The 18,971-nt window shown below is 37.2% G+C and overlaps 1 protein-coding gene across 2 annotated transcripts in view; it reads left to right on the top strand.

Moving 5' to 3' along the window:
- Positions 1 to 14,364, top strand: part of LOC111601524 (nitric oxide synthase) — a 33,720-nt gene extending 19,356 nt beyond the window's left edge. The window contains exons 11-18 of one of the 2 annotated variants that reach the window (XM_023318146.2): positions 1,743 to 1,887; positions 2,504 to 2,608; positions 2,724 to 2,791; positions 9,638 to 9,977; positions 10,078 to 11,220; positions 11,963 to 12,087; positions 13,196 to 13,262; positions 14,032 to 14,364. In XM_023318146.2, coding sequence (XP_023173914.2) covers positions 1,743 to 1,887; positions 2,504 to 2,608; positions 2,724 to 2,791; positions 9,638 to 9,977; positions 10,078 to 11,220; positions 11,963 to 12,087; positions 13,196 to 13,262; positions 14,032 to 14,139 — 2,101 coding nt within the window. In that variant the 3' untranslated portion in view covers positions 14,140 to 14,364. Of the gene's footprint in view, positions 1 to 1,742; positions 1,888 to 2,503; positions 2,609 to 2,723; positions 2,792 to 9,637; positions 9,978 to 10,077; positions 11,221 to 11,962; positions 12,088 to 12,325; positions 12,412 to 13,195; positions 13,263 to 14,031 lie in introns of those variants that run through there. The other variant, XM_023318156.2, reaches the window with a different exon arrangement.
- The last annotated feature ends 4,607 nt before the right edge of the window (positions 14,365 to 18,971 follow it).

Raw genomic sequence — 18,971 nt, 5'->3', positions numbered from 1 at the left:
CCACTCAAAGTTCTGAACCTCTGAAAAGCACTTGATATAAGTTTTTAAATGTTGCTTCAATATTTCAATAAATGAGCTGACTGGGTACAGATTGACCAATTAAGAGCAGTAGAAAAAGAACTGGCAGCAAAATAAATATTGTTTGACATATTAAATATATTTGAGTTTTATTTAAAGAATGTAGCTTGACAAGCTGTAGTGATTCATACAAATAATTTTGTTGGTAAAGATGTAACCCTAAGGTCTAGTTATGCTTAACTCGAATATCTTATTAGCTAACGCAATTTGAGCCTGTGAAATGCAAGTAAATGTGGATTATCCATTATTTATTGTTCAATATTATATTCATATCTTAGTTAAGAATTGTTTAACTTAAACTCAGCTCATTATGAAAACAATTGTTTAGTAATCAATACAGTTTAGCAATAAGCAATTATAGCCAGCTTGAGCAGATATAAAAATAAATTGCATTAATGAACAGCTACAGATTGTTGCTTAATGTATTGTAAAAACATATATGGATATATATATATATATATATATGTAAAGAATAAATAAAATAATAATTATTTAATGACCGCACTTTAAATCGTTACAGATTAATGAAGTTGTTGACGCAGTTGTTGCTCGTTTTCACATTTTCATAAGCTAATTTATTTTAATTTATTTCAACCGCTCAGCGAGCAACAAGCTGATTGAGTTATGCCAGCTATATATGTGTGTATATATATAGTTAGTATACATATATATGCTTCCATGTATACAGATTGTTGCTCTCATGTTAACTGTCAAAATGGTAAAAATCAATTACATTAAAAAGTTGTCAATTAACATGCTTAAATCGTTATTTATGCAAATGCTTATACACTCATACACACACACACATATATATATATACATATATACATCCACTCTATTATACACGCTTTGCATTTAAAACGAGCCAGGGCAAACTTTTTATCAATGCTTAAATGAATTGCAAAATGCATAATACACACACAAACATACATAGGTTTACACGTTTGTGTGTGTGTCGCTTTATAATTAAGTTTAATTGTTTCAGCACGCGCTGCTCTGCACGTCGACTGATGAAATGGAATTAAATCAGTGCTGACATCGACAACTTTATGAAAAATCAAATTATGTTGCGCACAAAAGTATGCAGCAAAATGTGTGCCAGGCAGCCATATTGAGTTACAGTTAAACTGCCTATAAGCAGCCGCCCGGCGCACAAGTAGTTCAGCATACGTTACGAGCAGCAGCAGCTGAACAACAATGGCTCTTGCCAAAAGACTCTGTTGGCTGTGTTCGCAAGCAGGCAGCAGCTAAGTCTCTATATGCCTTCAGTTGGTTTGTTTCACATTTTTTAGACGATGCATTAAAATTTCATGTGCTAAGCACAAAACAAATCGTAGCAGCTGCCTTGATCAGATGGCACCAACGCCTGCTGCTGTTGTGCAATAAAAGTGTTGCAGCCAGCTGATTATTGACAGGGCAAGGAGTCTCTGTGTGTGTGTGTGTCTTTGCCTCGAATATCTTTTAAGCAATTTATGCCATATTTCTAGACTGTTTTCCAATTATGTGCCCTGCCAATCAAATAGTCCTTACCTCCCTCAGCTTACCTAGACTCAGTTTAAAGTGCGCCTCGTAACTAGCTGCTTGAATATGCATAGCTATACATACATATTCTATACGTAGTTACGCCCATTTATAGTCTGTGCTCTTCTTTGTCTTCTTTGCAGTGCTGTGAAATTTACATCGAAATTATTTGGACGCGCTCTATCGAAACGCATCAAAGCAACAGTTTTATATGCCACTGAAACGGGCAAGTCGGAGCAGTATGCCAAGCAATTGTGCGAGCTACTGGGACATGCCTTCAATGCGCAGGTGAGTTCACATATTAAGTATACGCAGCCAGAGCACTATATGTCAGATGGAGTCCCAATCAAATCTGGGCTTATACAACATTAAGACTCATTTCATTCAAATTAACCTTTTTGAGGCAAAATAATCATAATTTTGACCTTAAATGCTGTTCAAATTATTAAACACATGCAAATATTAAGCATACGACATGTTCAACAAAATAGAAGCCTTAATTTGACATTAAAAAACTCGCTGCGGACCACACAAAAATAAACAGCAACCTGCGACCTATACCAAAATGCCACATTACACAAATTAGCATAAGCCCAAAATGTGCCAGGTAAATTTTTGGCAGCTTAGTGTCCAAAGGCAGCGGCTGCTGTCGGCTGTCTGTGTGTGTGCGAAAGCGGATGCTGGTATAAAAAAAAAAGCAGCTGTCTATCGTTTGGAAAACTAGATAGCACCTGTGACAAACTACACACACACTCGCCTCACCCACAGCACAGGTAGCCAGCTCATTTAGGCTGTTTGCGTGTTTTAACCGGGTCAAGTTACTAATGACCACAAAAGTGTTGGTTTAAGCAAGTTTCCCGGTTTGATTGCGTCCACTACTAGACTAAATTGTTTACTCATCTAGATATATTGCATGTCCGACTACGATATATCCTCCATCGAGCACGAGGCGTTGCTAATTGTTGTTGCCTCCACCTTTGGCAATGGAGATCCGCCGGAAAATGGCGAGGTAAGTTTATCCACCATAAGTGCTGTCCATTGATCATCGGCCAGCTAACTAAGTAGTTAATTAATGTCCGAGTTCAGCCACTAATGACATCAAATGTGAACCTTTGTGCTTGCAGCTCTTCTCGCAGGAGTTGTACGCCATGCGCATACAGGAGTCGGGCGAACACGGCCTAAACGATTCCAGGTGAGTGTTGAGCCAATAAATTTCCTTGCCTTTAACTTTGACCTCGTCTTTTGTTGGCTATTGTTTTTTTATTTGCCTTTTGCTAACTGCGGCTCTGCATAAATTTCATATAAATCAATTTGGCTCGCTGCGTGCTCAATATTGGCAACAGGGTGGCTGAAGTTGGCTGTAGACTCAGTTGCTCAGTTGCTCGGTTTTATAAATGAGGGTTTCCAAAGGTCGCACCTAAATTGCTTTTTAAGCAAGAATTGCATAATTTGTAAGCCATTTGCCTTTTATTATCTGCCTAACAATTTTTGTTCCTTTTTTTGCAATTCCAAACTTTGTCTCATCAATTTGTTCTACATTTTTAATATTCAGTTTATTTTGATGAGCATTGTTTTAAATATATTGTACAATGAGTTAAATTTAATTTATAAATTTATATTAAGTTTGAAATTTTGATATTATCTCTAACATATATTTGGCTAATAATAAAATGTAAAAAAATAAATAATTAAAAATTAATAGAAATTCTGAGCTAAAGTTTTTTTTAAGCTGAAATTTAAATGCCTTAAGGTTATTAACTACCTAACACTAAATACTAAAATTACTCTACTGCTCAAGAAAATATAAAAGAAAACTTAAGTTGAAACATAAACAAATGCATTTCAAATTAAAAGAAAATATATATTTATATTGTATTTAATAAAATTTGAATTTAAAAAAAATGCAAATCAAATGTTATTAAATATATTTTCTTTGCCTAATATTTATTATTTACTATATTATTTATTTTTTTTCAATTATATTCTACAATATTTATTGTTTTATTTATTGTTTTATTTATTGAAAAAAAAAAGAATTAATTACATTGTGCCCTAGGCTTTGCTAAATTAATTTCTTCAATAGGTATTTGGGTTGAATTTGGGTCGCAATTTTGATGACACATATTTCATGCCCATATTATTAATTGGCATTGCTGGCTATTGCCGTAATTCGTTTTCTTTTTTTTTATAAATTTTGGTAACCATGCCGCCAGATGCTTTAAAGCACACACACACACATGCATACACTCGCACACACGCGACCATTAAGAGCGTGCCGCTTGGGAACGCAGCCAAATCCGCGCAATTTCCCTTTGCCCACCGCACCGAAGCCCAAACAATAACAATAATTTTGTTATTTCGATATTTCCGAGCAGTGTGTGAGTGAGTGTGTAGGTATTACATATGACATGAGTAAGCTATACTCTGTGAAAATGTCTATAAAGCTTGATGAATTAGGGGTAGGCAATGGCAGAGAGAACAGTTTTGCTTGTTAACTTCAACTGTAACTAGTTTCTTATCACAATTTTCTTTGCTGTATTTAGGTCTTAAATTGTGTCTTTAAATTTCATATTTTTTCTAATTCCATTTTGTTTCTTAGGGTATTTTTTTAGCTGCTTTACCAAAAAACGTTTTGTTTATTTTTTTTTTAGGATGTAAAGGGGATTTCCGCTTGACAGCTTTGACAACTTGCTGTGCAAACACGCAGGCACACATACATAAGCACACACACGCAATCATACCCATATACCATTGCTCACATGTGTCTAAATTTATACGCAGAAAACGCTGCTGTTCTTGAAGACGAAATTGAAAATTCATATGAAAGCAGCGCAGACTGTTAAAACATATTGACAGCCATACACACACACATACACACATATATATATATATATATGTATACGTGCATATGTATGTGTATTTGGCAATTCAATAAAGTCTGATAAGCATCAGCAGTTAAGAAAATGTCCTGCGGCCGTTTTGAATAGCAGCAACTTTTGCGACTTCTAATGCTACCCCAGTTTTTATTTTTTTTATTTTTTAATTTTTTACTCAATATAAGCGAAATAAAATTAATACGCGCATAATTTGTTGTGTGCTGAGCCATGTTTATACATTTTTTTCCTTGTACCCAATGTTAACATTGGCAAAAAGTTCCTTTGGCTGTTTTCATTGTGCTAAGCACTCAGCATAAATCAATTAATATGATTTATTATTGCACTTTGATATGAGAGCCGCATATTGTATTAGCCACGCGTCGGGCTTTCCTTTTTGGCTAATGCAAATAAATCAAAGTGGCTGACGTTAATTAGCTGGCAATTTGCGATTTAATAACTGATAAGTGGCTGCTCATTAGCTAGGCAATTGAATATGTTTCGATATGTCGGCGCTGAGATGAGCTATCATCCACTTAGCAGCGTTCGAATCTCTTTTGCCTGGGGCGGCAACAGCTGAACAGATTTGAAAGCCCGCGGCGAATTACTGAGCTAACTTGGCTTCTTCTTTTCAGCTGCTCTTCCGGTTCATTGGATGGCCTGTCGTTCCGGAATCTGAGCTTGGCCTGTTAATTGTTTGCCTCAATTGATTTCATGCTTAAAGTCGGGAATGCGAAAAGTTTTGCCAGCCAGTTTCTGTTGCAGCTTGTTGTACGCCATGTGGCAAGATTTTGAGTGGCATTAAAAATTTACAAGCTACTTGCTTAATAGTTTACAAATAGTTTAAGTGCCGCCAGCAGGCAGCTGCACCCAAATTGCATTTTGGCCAACTTTAATTTAATGTCAGCTTCGGCACACTCGGCTTTCAGTGCACTGATATTAATTGCATTTCATTTATAAGTGGCGGCCTGTTAATTTGATTGTGTGTGTGCGTATCACATTAAATAAACATTTCACGTAATCATCGGTCGGGCATGGCTCAAAAGTGCACAGTCATCGGAGTGGCCTGTGGCCTTTGGCCTTGTCTTGATCCTTGTCGCTGTCGCAGCTCCTGTGTTTGTCAGCTCAAGTGACTCACTTAATTGCTGTCTATTATGCCATCAACGCTTGTAAGTGTCCTTTCAAGTGCCAAGCAGGGCAGGTTGCTTATCTATGTGTGTATGAGCGTGCGCCGTCCCAGTATGACAGTGCGACACTGGCAAGCAGCATCCGCATCCTGCAAGCTGCAACTGCCGCTGCTTGAGCACACAAGTGCCACTTAGCCAGTTAGACATAATCATCATCATTATTAGCAGCATCATTGCTGCTCTGGGATCGCCCATTTGCTGTCATCATAGTTTTTTACGATGATGCTACCTATCAACTCACAATTACTTTACTTTGCATAATGCGCCACTGAAGTAACTCAAATTGCATTTTCAACATTCTTATTGAGTATAAAATATAAGTCAAACAATATCAACTCAAGCAGATGACTTCATTAGGCTCGTAACATAATTGTAGAATTTATTGAATGTATTTGAAAAAGTGCAATTAAAAATAAACTTTTTCTATTACATCTATCTATAAAGTAGGCCAGGCTGATATAATCATAAATGCCCACTTGACTACCTTTTGGTCTTAAATACTATCTCTATATTTCCACTACAATTCAACCATACTCTCATTTCTCATTTCTGATTTCTTATTATAAAAAAGTCTTAAAATAAATTCATCACTTCACTTTGACTAAATTATCAGCAGAGTATTGTTTGAGTTAAAACAGTTTATGTTTTACTCAGATGAGCTGCAAAACTTTTTGCTCTACTGTTTGTCTATAAAGATCTTCGAAGAGCGAATCCTTTTATTACTCTTATCTAATACTTTGTCTATACTATATACCTATATCTTTATCTAACCGAGTAGACATTGGGAATGTTTGAAAATTCCTCAATGCCCTTCCGCTGTCAATAAATGTTGAAGCTTGAACAAGTCTAGTAACTTTGTTTTATATAAATATATAATAATATTGTCTATCTCCCATATCTTCCATATATAAGAATAATCACATGTGAATCGTATTATATCTTGTATTTATATATCTTATATTTATCAAATGCAACTTTGAATACTTTCAATATAATGAAATATTAAATAGTAAATATCACACTTACTTAAGCTGTTTTGTTAAATAATCCATGTTTTCAGCTAAATTTCAATAGGTCAGCTAAGTGCTTAAACCTCGCAGCGCATATCTTTAATTCAAATAGTAAACGCTTCAACACTTTTCAACAGCATTTCGAGTGCACAAAATAATTACAAACGCAACTCGTCCGGGGCACTTGGCCCAAGCGGCGTGGCAAAGGAAAGAAAAAATAGTGTTGCCAGCTTTTGGGCACTAGGCGAATTTATGATGGCGTGTCCGGAAAAAGAAACAGCCAATTTAGAGTAGAGTTTGCCAGCGTTTTAATTATGCCAGACTCTGTCTCTCTCACTCGCTCTCTCTCTTTGTCTTTCTCTTTCTCGCCTGCCATCTCAGCTCAGCTAGCACTTAAATTTTTAGCTCTCGCCTTGTTTACCTTTTCGCTTGTTTTGTTGTAGCTGCGTTTGTGCCACTTGCCACCTGCCACCTGCCACCGGCCTTAGCTGTTGCACGGCTGTAAATTACGACACTCTTTTCACGCCAAGCTGCACTTTTGGGTTCCCGAATGCACATGAAGCTTAAGCTTCATCCTGTGCTCCAGCGATATTCGAGATGTATCAAGGATAACTCTGCGTTGTTTGCGTCTGTCTGTTTATTTGTCTGTGTGCTGATTCCATTGCTTTTATTCTTGTTGCTTTTACTGTTACTGTTGCTGTTGCGATTAAGTTGATAGGCAGCACGCAGCTTGGCAACTCAACGCTTTGCTACCTTGATGAATTGCACATGCTTAGCTCTGACACAGTGGAACTCACAGTCGAATCAGCTAATCAAAATACAAAATGAGGGAATAAAAATTGGCTTCAGTTCAAGAATTTATTACCAGCTGCTAAGCTGACCTCTAGAGCTACAATTCTGTATAAATTTTAATTTATTGGTAGCTTCAAAACCACATACAATTTTTGTATAAGAGCCACGCTGAGCTTTACAATTATGAAATAATTTATTGTCGCAGGCAATTTGAAAGTAATTGCAATATTAAGCAAACGCTTTGCTTAAAATAACAGAATTTGAATTTCCAGGAAATTTTATCTTATGAATGTGCAATAAAAACGAAAATAAAATTAATTTTCTTGGAATTTTCTTGACTGAATAAACAACAAATCAAATTATTTTTTAAGTTGATGAGTCTTAGAAATAAAAGTGACTGCTGAGTGAATCGAAATGTCAGTAGCTCTGCCTTTCATAAGAAAAGCTCCAACTCATTAAACATATTTTTTATATATTTCTAAGCTCAGCTTTTCGCCAATGAAATCGTATTCAAGTTAATAAATTAAAATATATACTTCGATATTTGTTTAGTAATTAAATTAAAATTTAAATATAATTTAATTAATAGCATTCATTGTTAAAAATTTGATTTTGTTATTACTAGTTTTTATAATATTTTTGTTTATTTTACTTATTTTATTTTAAAATTTTAATTATTTTTTATGTTTAAATTATTTTGTATTTTTTAATTTGCTTTCATTTATAGTTAATTTAGTTTTTGACTAGCTAAACTTATGAATTTACTTTAGATTGTGGTTTATAATGACTTAAGCTTAATAGAAAATCTTAAGGCTTTCCGGTTAAATTTCCTTCGTTTCGAAACGTCATAAAAAATATTTGAGATTTTCCTAATTTGGAAAATACATTAAGACGCTGTAAAAACTAAAGACCTTCAAAAAATATTAATTCTTAAATTTCTATTGTAAAATATAAATAACTCGAATAGATGTTACACAAATATATTATTTATATTTTTTTATATATTTATGTATTTATTATTATTTATTATTCTGAGCAGGAAATGGTTTTTTCATGTCACAAATTGTTTTGTTGTTAAAGCTTAAGAGTTTATATTCAATTTATAATTTTAAAACATTTTTTATTGCTTAATATTGTGTTCAAGAACTACAGGAAAGTGTGCTGCTTTTATTAAAATCTATTGACATATTTCGAATGCGCTGGCAGACACAAATGCAGTTCTTTATCTTTAGCCTGGCTTAAGGCCATCAGCCAGCTGTGTGCAGCACGCTGTTAACAAGTTCTTACAGCGTGTAAGCTCTGCTGTGCGGCATCAGGAGGATGGGCAACACTTGGCAGCTGATTATGGGGCAGCCAACAGGTTTTTACGACGCGCCAAAGCCATAAACTTTTGACCCAAAGCTAAGCTGAGCAGCAGCTCAAATAGTTTTAAACGCATTTGCCAACAGACGAGGGCGCCAGGACCTGGGCTGCTGAGGCGAGGATAAGGCAAAGCCAGCTGCAGCTGGCAGGGAGTTGGTCCATTTCTCTGTGCCGTCTTCTTTAAAAACTGCCACTGTTCATTGTTGAATCATCACTCAACGTGTGGACGCATCGTGCGGCAGAAGCGGCATGGTTCATCTTCAGTTAGCTGCAGGCAGACGCCCCATGCTGTGTGTTATTCTGCGGCTGCTGCTGCTGCTGCTGCTTCTGACGAGCTGCTGACGAGCGGATGATTACGCTTTTTAGCAATTGCCTTGCCTTGCCTTGCGTTCTGTCTAAATTCCAGCCCAATAACCGAGCTCCACATTTCGTAGCCCAGTCCAAGGCGAGGCCTCCTTCTTCTTGTGCTCATTTTGCTTGGGTTCTTTATTTTCGTTTTGTTTTTTTCTGCCCACTTTGGCTACATCAAATGACAAGCGTAATAAATGTTGTGCTGTCAGTTATGTGTGTGTGTGTGTCTGTGTATCTATGCTTGTTGCCTTTATTGTTGCCATCTTTTTGCCGTGTCCTTTGCCTTTGTCATTGGGTAACAAGAGGCGCTTGGCTCACGCCCACGCCTTTTGTTTAGCCGCCTTTTGTGAAATTTATTATGAGCTGAGCACGCAAAAAAACGCAACATTTCAATTTCTAACTAGCTTGCTCTCTCGCTCTCTCTCTCGCTCTTTCTCTGTCTCTATCTTTGCCATGCGATTAGCATGGGTGTCAGCTCATCCAAGTCCTTCATGAAGGCCAACTCACGGCAGGACTTTATGAAATTGCCGCTGCAACAAGTCAAGAAGATCGACCGCTGGGACTCCCTGCGCGGCTCCACCTCGGACACCTTTACGGACGAGACCTTTGGTCCGCTCTCCAATGTACGCTTCGCCGTCTTTGCGCTCGGCTCCTCGGCCTATCCGAACTTCTGCGCCTTCGGCCAGTACGTGGACAACATTCTGGGCGAGTTGGGCGGCGAGCGCTTGCTGAAGATTGCCTACGGCGACGAGATGTGCGGCCAGGAGCAGTCCTTCCGCAAGTGGGCGCCGGAGGTGTTCAAGGTAAGTCCTTAAAATAAACTATGAATACTTGAGCTCAAGCAAATCCCAGCTTTAATTATGAAATTTGTATCCATCTCTAACTCTATCTATCTGGCTGCAGCTAGCCTGTGAGACCTTTTGCTTGGATCCCGATCAAAGTCTGTCGGATGCATCGCTGGCGCTACAAAACGAGTCGCTAACCGTGAACAACGTGCGCCTGGTGCCATCGGTCAGCAAAGTCTCGCTGGACACGGCGCTGTCCAAGTATCACAACAAGAAGGTGCATTGCTGCAAGATTAAGGAGCAGCCACACAATCTGACCAAGCTGAGCGAGGGTGCCAAGACTACGATGCTCTTGGAGATTTGTGCGCCTGGCCTGGAGTATGAGCCGGGCGATCATGTGGGTATCTTTCCGGCGAATCGCACACAGCTGGTGGACGGGCTGCTGGAGCGCCTGGTGGGTGTGGAGAATCCGAATGAGGTGCTGCAGCTGCAGCTACTCAAGGAGAAGCAGACCTCGAACGGCATCTTCAAGTGCTGGGAGCAACATGACAAAATACCCGCGGATACGCTGCGCAATCTGCTGGCTCGCTTCTTCGATCTGACAACTCCGCCGTCGAGGCAGCTGCTCACACTGCTCTCCGGCTTCTGCGATGACAATGCAGACACGGAGCGGCTGCAGCTGTTGGTTACCGATTCCTCGGCGTATGAGGACTGGCGTCATTGGCGCCTGCCGCATCTGTTGGATGTGCTGGAGGAGTTTCCCTCGTGTCGACCGCCGGCCTCCCTGGTGTTGGCTCATCTGACTCCTCTGCAGCCACGTTTCTACTCGATCTCATCATCGCCGCGTCGCGTCAGCGATGAGATCCATCTGACCGTGGCCATTGTCAAATACCGCTGCGAGGACGGCCACGGCGACGAGCGCTTCGGCGTCTGCTCCAACTACTTGGCCGGATTGAAAGCCAACGACGAGCTGTTCATGTTTGTGCGCAGCGCGCTGGGCTTCCATTTGCCAGCGGATCGCAGTCGCCCAGTGGTGCTGATTGGACCTGGAACTGGCATTGCGCCCTTCCGCTCCTTTTGGCAGGAGTTCCAGGTGCTGCGCGAGGTAGACACCACAGCGTCGTTACCAAAGCTCTGGCTCTTCTTTGGTTGTCGTAATCGCGATGTGGATCTCTATGCCGAGGAGAAAGCTCAACTGCTGCAAGACCAAATCATGGATCGTGTTTTCCTGGCACTATCCAGGGAACCAGATATACCCAAGGTAAGCTTGAGATACAGCTTGAGCTGAGAACTTGAAAGTGTATCAGTTATGCAGCACAACTTCTAGATGAGATGTATCTAGAGTAATAATCAGAGCATATTTCAATTTATTTCTAAGTATTAAAGTGGGCTTTGGGTATATAAGATTTAATAAATAGTTGGATTGAAGTATGTCTAAAGGATCTTCAAGTCTCTTAGGGGTAACAGGATGAGATTTTAATCTACGAAGATTCAGCCTTCTGGGTCTGCCTTTTCTAAAATAATTTTTCAATGCTAGATAGATACTTCTTATAAGCTTATTAAATAAAATATAATAAATGAAATAAAAAATATAATAAATCAATATACATATATATATATATATTAGGTCAAATCAGCTCGAAACAACTTTCTGTTGAGGCTTACACAAATGCTTATTTGATTAAAGAGACTCAGTTTAAAGGTAACTAAATGATTTACAACTCAAAGACAAATTGAATCTCCTTTTAACAGAGAGTAAGCTATTTTGGAACAACTATTTGCTACAAATATAAGTTTTGCATTTTATCAATGCCTTTGGGCCTCAACTTGGGTAACTAAAATAGCTGTCACTTTGCTGCGTTGCAGCAGAAAATGTTCGCATTTGCCATTTTTTAGCCTAAACAAACATTTGTTTCAGTTGCCCACAATGCGTCGAGCAGAGCGCTCTTTGCCTGGCTCGTCATTTGATGCTAGTTTTTCTCAGTTCCTTTCTTTGCTTGCAGACATATGTACAGGATCTGATTGAACAGGAATTTGATTCGTTGTACAAGTTGATTGTGCTGGAGCGGGGACATGTGTACGTTTGCGGCGATGTCACAATGGCCGAGCATGTTTATCAGACCATCAGGTGAGTTACGAGTGAGCCGACTTTAGTTCATAGTTTTCTGTTTAGCTTGATTGCCTTTGTGCGCCCGCCTGGGCGGCAATGGGGCGTTGCTCTGCAGGGAATTTATTTTCAAATGGTTTGCGGTCGCTTTGCCATCGTTTCTCTGTTTCTTCTATTATTTTTTGTGCTGTTTGACTTTTATTTCCATGCGAACTCTTGATTACGTGCATTATTGTGACATATGCTGCTCCAACTATAGCAGCTGTGGTGGGTGTAGAAGCAGTGTCCTAGCAGACACACACACAGATGTATTGAAAGACGGCATGTGGTGAACACAATTTGATATTTTCATATCTATTCAATCGCACTGAGCTACTTTGTTTGACGATGTCTTTGACTTTGCGTCTTAATCCTAAGCGGTTTATGTTAATTGAAATTTCGTGCGGAAATTATGCCGGAGAGCTCAATACCTGAAATTGTTAATTTGGATTAGTAAATATATCTTTTGTCTTGGCAATATTATAACCTAATCAATAAAATTTTAGTTATTAAAAAATACTTTTGAAGTGTAATTTTAATATTTATTAGCCCTGAAAACTATCTAGGAAAATTTTTATGCAATTTTTAAAATTAAAAAAAAAAAAAAATAAAATCAATATAAATTTTATTTTCTTAAAATCTTTGGAAAATATTTTTTTTTATTTTTATTTATTTATATAATAAAATTTACAGATTATAATTAATATTTCTATTTAAACTTATTTATATAATTTTAAGCAAAGTTTGAATTAACAAAGTTGACATTTTTTAAATATAAATTTTGCGTTTTAATATTTTTTTCAGCAGTTTTATTTTATTTTACATTATGTATTTTAATTACTTAATTATAAAAAATTTTTCTTTTTTTATATTCATTTTCAACATTTTTCCAAGTGGCAGTCGAGCTTCAGCGCTCACACAAATGATTTTTCCACTACTTTGTTACCTCCTGCTAATGCTGTTAATTAGAGTCAACTAATGAAATTTGTTCACCAGACAAAGGTCTAACTTTAATACTGCAAAGTGCTTTATTTTCATGCATATATATATATATATACTAAAATATTTCTTCCGTTTTTTTTCCCGACAGAAAATGCATTGCCGGTAAGGAGCAAAAGACCGAGGCAGAAGTTGAGACATTTTTGCTCACATTGCGCGTAAGTATCCTTCAACTAAAGCAACTTAAGCGGCACGTATAAATAACATAAAGCAAGTGAGAACGAGTGTGAGACACTTCACTTCCGTCGTCACATGGGGCGTATGCGCATTTTATGTGACCTTAGCTGCTAAGAGCGGAAAAGCAGGCAGCCCGCCGCTGGCAAAACTTTGCTAGCTGTTTGCAGTTCCTTCAGCTGCATAAATACAATATTTCTGTGCAGCTGTAAAAAATGCAAGCGTTTTGTTGCCAGTTACAGCTGCTTTGCTGCTAGACACCCTGTTGCGCAGAGAGCATGGGGTAGATACGTTATTATTGAGTTGATGTTTATTTTTAGCTTATAAAAATATTTCATTGAATTTTTAGCATGGGGTAGATACGTTATTATTGAGTTGATGTTTATTTTTAGCTTATAAAAATATTTCATTGAATTTTTAGCTTTGGAAATGTTGGAGTTTAATAAAAATAAAAAGTAAAATATATTTAAATTTCAAAAATATAAATTTAGATTTAAAATATTTTATTCTTTTAAAAAAAAAAATGTAGTTTTCCCTAATATTTTGTTTCTTTTCAATATTAAAAAGTAATTTTTTTGTTAACAATGCAGGGTATATGCGAGTTGTTCTTTATGGTAGTAGTTTTTTTTAGCACTTACTTTGTTTTGGCATTTTGCTGCTTGGCTCTCTCGACAGCCACAAATATGATGAGGTTTACACTTCTATTGAGAGCCCTTAACTCTATACTCCATTTGATTTCTTTCGCAAACACAGGACGAGAATCGCTACCACGAGGATATCTTTGGTATTACGCTGCGCACCGCCGAGATACACACAAAGTCACGTGCGACCGCAAGGATTCGCATGGCATCGCAGCCATAGTAAGGATAACTGTCGTTGCAGCTCAACCTTACGGCGGCAAGGAATTCGTTGCACTTTGACACTTGCCCGAACCCACAGTCTTAAAGCTTACGATTCAACAGTCCAAAGTGATCAAAATATTTATGATTATTCCAAAAATTAATGAATGCAAAGCACAATTATTTAAATATGAATACAAAATGTAGTTTTGTCTCTGTTGCGCATCCAATGAAGCTTGTTTTCTTTTGAAACGAAACTCAAATAAAAGATTGACAAATGTCACAGTTTGATTTATGTCCTTATTTCTATCTAAATTGCCCACCGTTTGCCCAATTATCTGTTTAAGCTTCGTCAAATAAATCTTATCGCAACTATAGCTAAAGAAAATATAACGAAGAAAATATGCAAAGTATTATTATTGCAATTGTTATTTCCCTTAGTTAAATATTGCAATTGAAAGTTTACGCTTTGTTCACTACCAAAAATAAATATCAAAGTTTATTAATTGTCTCGACTTTATGTACAAACAAATCAAAATTTAAAAATCTAAATGTTTAAATATAAATATATATATATTTCAATAAATCAAATCGAATAATACAATTCGCTGTTGTCATCTCTTGGTGATTAGGACTTTCATCAAATTTACAATTTCAATGCAAATTTAATTTTACCGCAGTCAAAGCCAAAATAACAAAAAACACGCTGCAAAGCATCTGGCGATGCTATAAAATGTTGCAGTTGACATTGGCTAAGAGGCTTATTTGAATTGGAATTGGCATTGGCATTGGCGAGTTGATTGAACGGATTTCGCTCGCAGATGCTAAATTGTGCATGAAATGCAATTTATAAAATAAAATGTAATGAAATATTTTCATCGAGCAAAGTTAACGTAATGCTAGAAAATGAGGAAAAAGCTTCGAGTCAAATCAACTGCTAAGTTGTGGTAAGTACTAAGACGGAAAGTCACCAACTGAAGAAATTTGTTTTGAATGGATAGAGAATCAATTCTTTTTAAAATTATTTTTTAGTATTTCTTCAATTTATGGTTATATATTTGCTTATACTAATTATAATAAGCATAAATTATACGTGTATGAAATTTAATGTTAGATTGCTTTAAAGGGAAGGCCTGGGGGCTACAATCCTAATAGACTACGCATGTGCCTACCGCTGTCTTCTGCTAGGTTGACAGCCAAGTAATTTTGATAATTTTTTAATTAACCTAAGTATCTGCTGCTGAGTTGGGAAAGTTGTTCGAGGACTCTGAGAGCGTTTAGGTGTCTGTGTATGGCTTGATTACGAACATAGCATTATGCGGTTAGCAGTTGCAACTGAAACCTTTGTATTATTTACTTGGGAATTAAATATGCAATATAAATGATAAATTCCTGAATTAAATAATAATTTATTGTCATTAATATAATTGTTATTAACAAAGTAAATATTACTGAGATTTCAGCAAAAATGTATAAAAGTTTCTGATTAGAAATGTCTTAGATTTGATACCTTTCTAGTTATGCCCCCAAAAGAGCCACAAATACTGACTTGCTTTTGACTAAAATGAGCTATATATTCAAAATCTTAATTTTACTTTTATTATAATTAATGTAAACAGCTTCGATAAGTCCCCTCATGAGCAGGATATATTATTCATACTACGCTCAATTCTATCAGTGGCTAAATTGAAAACCAAATCATATTATTTTACCTTAACCATCTTCCGCCTTTTGTTGACATTGGATTCACTTTTTTATTTCATAGCAAAATATATACACTGTATATATGTGAACAGTACCCAACTTGCCGCTGCGCCAACATTCCATTGGCTGTTAGCGACTGTTAGTCAATCTGTCTGTTGGCTCTGCGGTTAGGATTTGGATTTCAAAGCAACGGCAACAGCAGCAACAGCTACGGCAAAGTCAATAGCTTTGTTAGCGGTTCTAGTTGGACTCTATCGTCACATCTCGCACTATGGCTACCGCTACCTTAGTTGGGTTTCGGGTTCGTCTCTAATCCATTCCTAGTCTCGTATCTGATTTCAATGTTGGAATTGAATTTTGCGCGCTTTGCTTGGCTTCCAATTGGTTCTTGTTTTTGTTTGAAGAACTTTCTTCGTTTATTATTATTTTCCCTCTTTTTTTTATTTTCTTTTTTGTAAATCTGAAATTGGAGTTTTATTGAACAGTCGCGGTTTGACTGCTGATTGACATTTGGTTTACTGCAGTGCACATCTCTCAATGTCTACTCATATTTCACGTTCATGCAGGCGCGACCACTCAGTTTTGTCATATGTCACCAGCAGACGGAAGATAAGTAAACAAAATCTGTATTTGCACAAATATATTGAAATGGGTCGAAAAGGCTTTCTTTTTTAAGAAAAGCTTCAATTTGTTTCTTTATAAATAACAAATCTTTGGTGAAATGGAAGAAATAGGTATAAAAAGTAGGCTACAATTCGAAATAGCTTAAGATATTTCACTGTTTTTGGTTTTACTTTGAGGCTTAATCAATGCAATTGTGTATGAAATAGCATTTTGAAAGATAAGCCACGATTAGTCATAATTTAATTACAATTTTTAAATTATTTCCAAATGTTTAGCAGATGTAAAAAAAATGATAATTAAATGGCAAATAGTTTATATTATTTCTCAAGCGAAATGTTTTTGATAATTTCAACAGCAGCTGAATATTATAAAAAGTGTCTCTATTGATTGGTCCGCCTAAATTTATAGTTTTGAAATATTAAAAATAGAATTTAAATAATTTTTTATTTTATGTTTTTAATTTTACTTTTAATTATTACTGGAATTTAAATTTTTAGTATAATACTATTTAGAGCAATTGACGGAAAACTCAGAGATAGTTAAAAGACCAGTCTGAGCTATTACCTCTATCTATCTATCTATCCATCTTATTATATTTGCACCCAAGTTGATTGCATCATTTGTTCAAGCCACCTTATATGACTTTGACTGCACCCTGCTCACATTTCATATGTAAAGCACTTTTTCAATGCAGTCAAAAGTATCGTAACATCGGTATTAAATGTCTTTAGCATGCACTGACCTTTTGCTGCAAACCCATAAAGTTGCATTTTCTTGCTGAAAATTGGTCAATTCTGTTGAAATTTATATAGAGTCGCGTGGCTTGAAGATTGTGCAGATTGTGGAGTAGCTCGAAAGAAATATTGCTAGTCTGCGAGCTTCGTTCGACATATTGCTTAGCATTCGATTCGGTGCTAATGACATGTTTAGCCATATAAAAAAACACGCTGAGCTCGCAGAAAGTCAATTAAAAGTGCAGTTGGAACAGAAATGAAAAGACAAAAAAAATGAATGTCTCAGGCAAATGTCAATGGCTTTCGAAACGGGGGTTCAAAAAACCCCAATCGCGTGAGCTGTTTTTCAGAATTCCAAATAAAAATGATAATAAATCGAACTTAGTTCCAATTAATCAAGTTGCTGCGCCCTCTTACGTAAATGCAGTATCTAATGTTCTGAGCTTAAAGCGTGCAACAACAACAGCCACTGAGATGAGAAAAACAACAGCAAAGAATTCGACTTTGGCACGCGTCTGGACAACCAAAAAGCTAACCGGCTTTTGCTCTCACAGCATTAAACGCAGACTTTCAACGCAGCCCAGCAACAACAACTGCGTGAGACAACAGCCGCCGCCGCCTTCCAACATTCCTGACATAATTTCGTGTGTGAGTAAGCAAACGAGTTCGGTTAAAAATTAGACGTCATCAACAGCAGCAGCAGCAGCGGCAGCGGCAGAGGCCGCTGGGTAACAAAACAACAAAGTTGCAAGAGAGGCAGACACCACAACAACAATAAGCTACACACTTTAAATATGCATAAAGCCAGACGCTTTGACAATGCCACAGCAAAGGAAAATGGAATTTTTAATTCTCAAAAGCAACAGTGAAATATTTGCGAAAAGCCGCGAGACGCAGCAGACTGAGAAAAAATGTAAATTGAACGAACGAATTTGTTGCGGCCACAGAGCGGAAGCAACATGTTGCCAGCGCAACCAGCAACATTGCCAATTCTTCTGTCTTTTCAGTAACAACAACAAGTGGAGCAGCAGTCACCCAACAGCCGGCTTAGCGTGAGCTTCGCTTGAAGTTCGCTTCGAACTTGTCGACAAGCCAAAAATTGAACAGCGAAATACCGAAATGAACATACTCTCACATGTTAGAAATATGTTTTAAGTTTCCAATAAACTTTAACCTTGTTGCGTTTGGCAACAAATGTTTGAAATACAGCTGCAACATTGAGTAATATGAAACACCTGAACACGTTGCCATTAAATTGTACAAGTTTATAACAAAATAGATCCAAGTGTCTAAAAACAAAACAATTTTTAGCTACAAGTAAATTTATGTTACCAGTTGCTATTCTTATGCGACATTCGATGTTGCAAACATTGCACAAAAATGCGAATACTCTCTTTGGCGCGCTCTCTTCACATACGCTTTCTCTCCCTCTCTCTGCAGTTATTAGCGTCGCAGCCGGCTCAAGCTAACATTGCGACTTGAACTTGCGCTCGAACCAAAGTCGCGCTCTTGCGAAGGCTTAAGTGTGTGTGTGTGTCTGGTTGAGAGCGCGCTTACTAAGTCGGTGTGAGTGAGTGTGAGTGAGTAGTGTCTGTTTTAGTTACCGATAGCAAACATACACGCATACAGTCAAACACCTGACGTCGACGTCGCTGCGACAACGCTGATTTTATTTAACTGTTGTTGCTATTGTTGTTGTTGATGTATTCAGTTTGGTTGCGCGCCGCGCGTCGTTTATTTTAGTTAGTAACGAGATTTCGAGCGCTCAACGTTGGCGGCGCGGTTGAAAAAT

The sequence above is a fragment of the Drosophila hydei genome, unplaced genomic scaffold, assembly GCF_003285905.1.
Source record: "Drosophila hydei strain 15085-1641.00,03,60 unplaced genomic scaffold, DhydRS2 tig00008114-arrow-pilon, whole genome shotgun sequence".
Taxonomy (NCBI): domain Eukaryota; kingdom Metazoa; phylum Arthropoda; class Insecta; order Diptera; family Drosophilidae; genus Drosophila; species Drosophila hydei.
The sequence above is the reverse complement of the archived record's forward strand: the minus strand, read 5'-3'. Positions and strand labels throughout refer to the sequence as shown.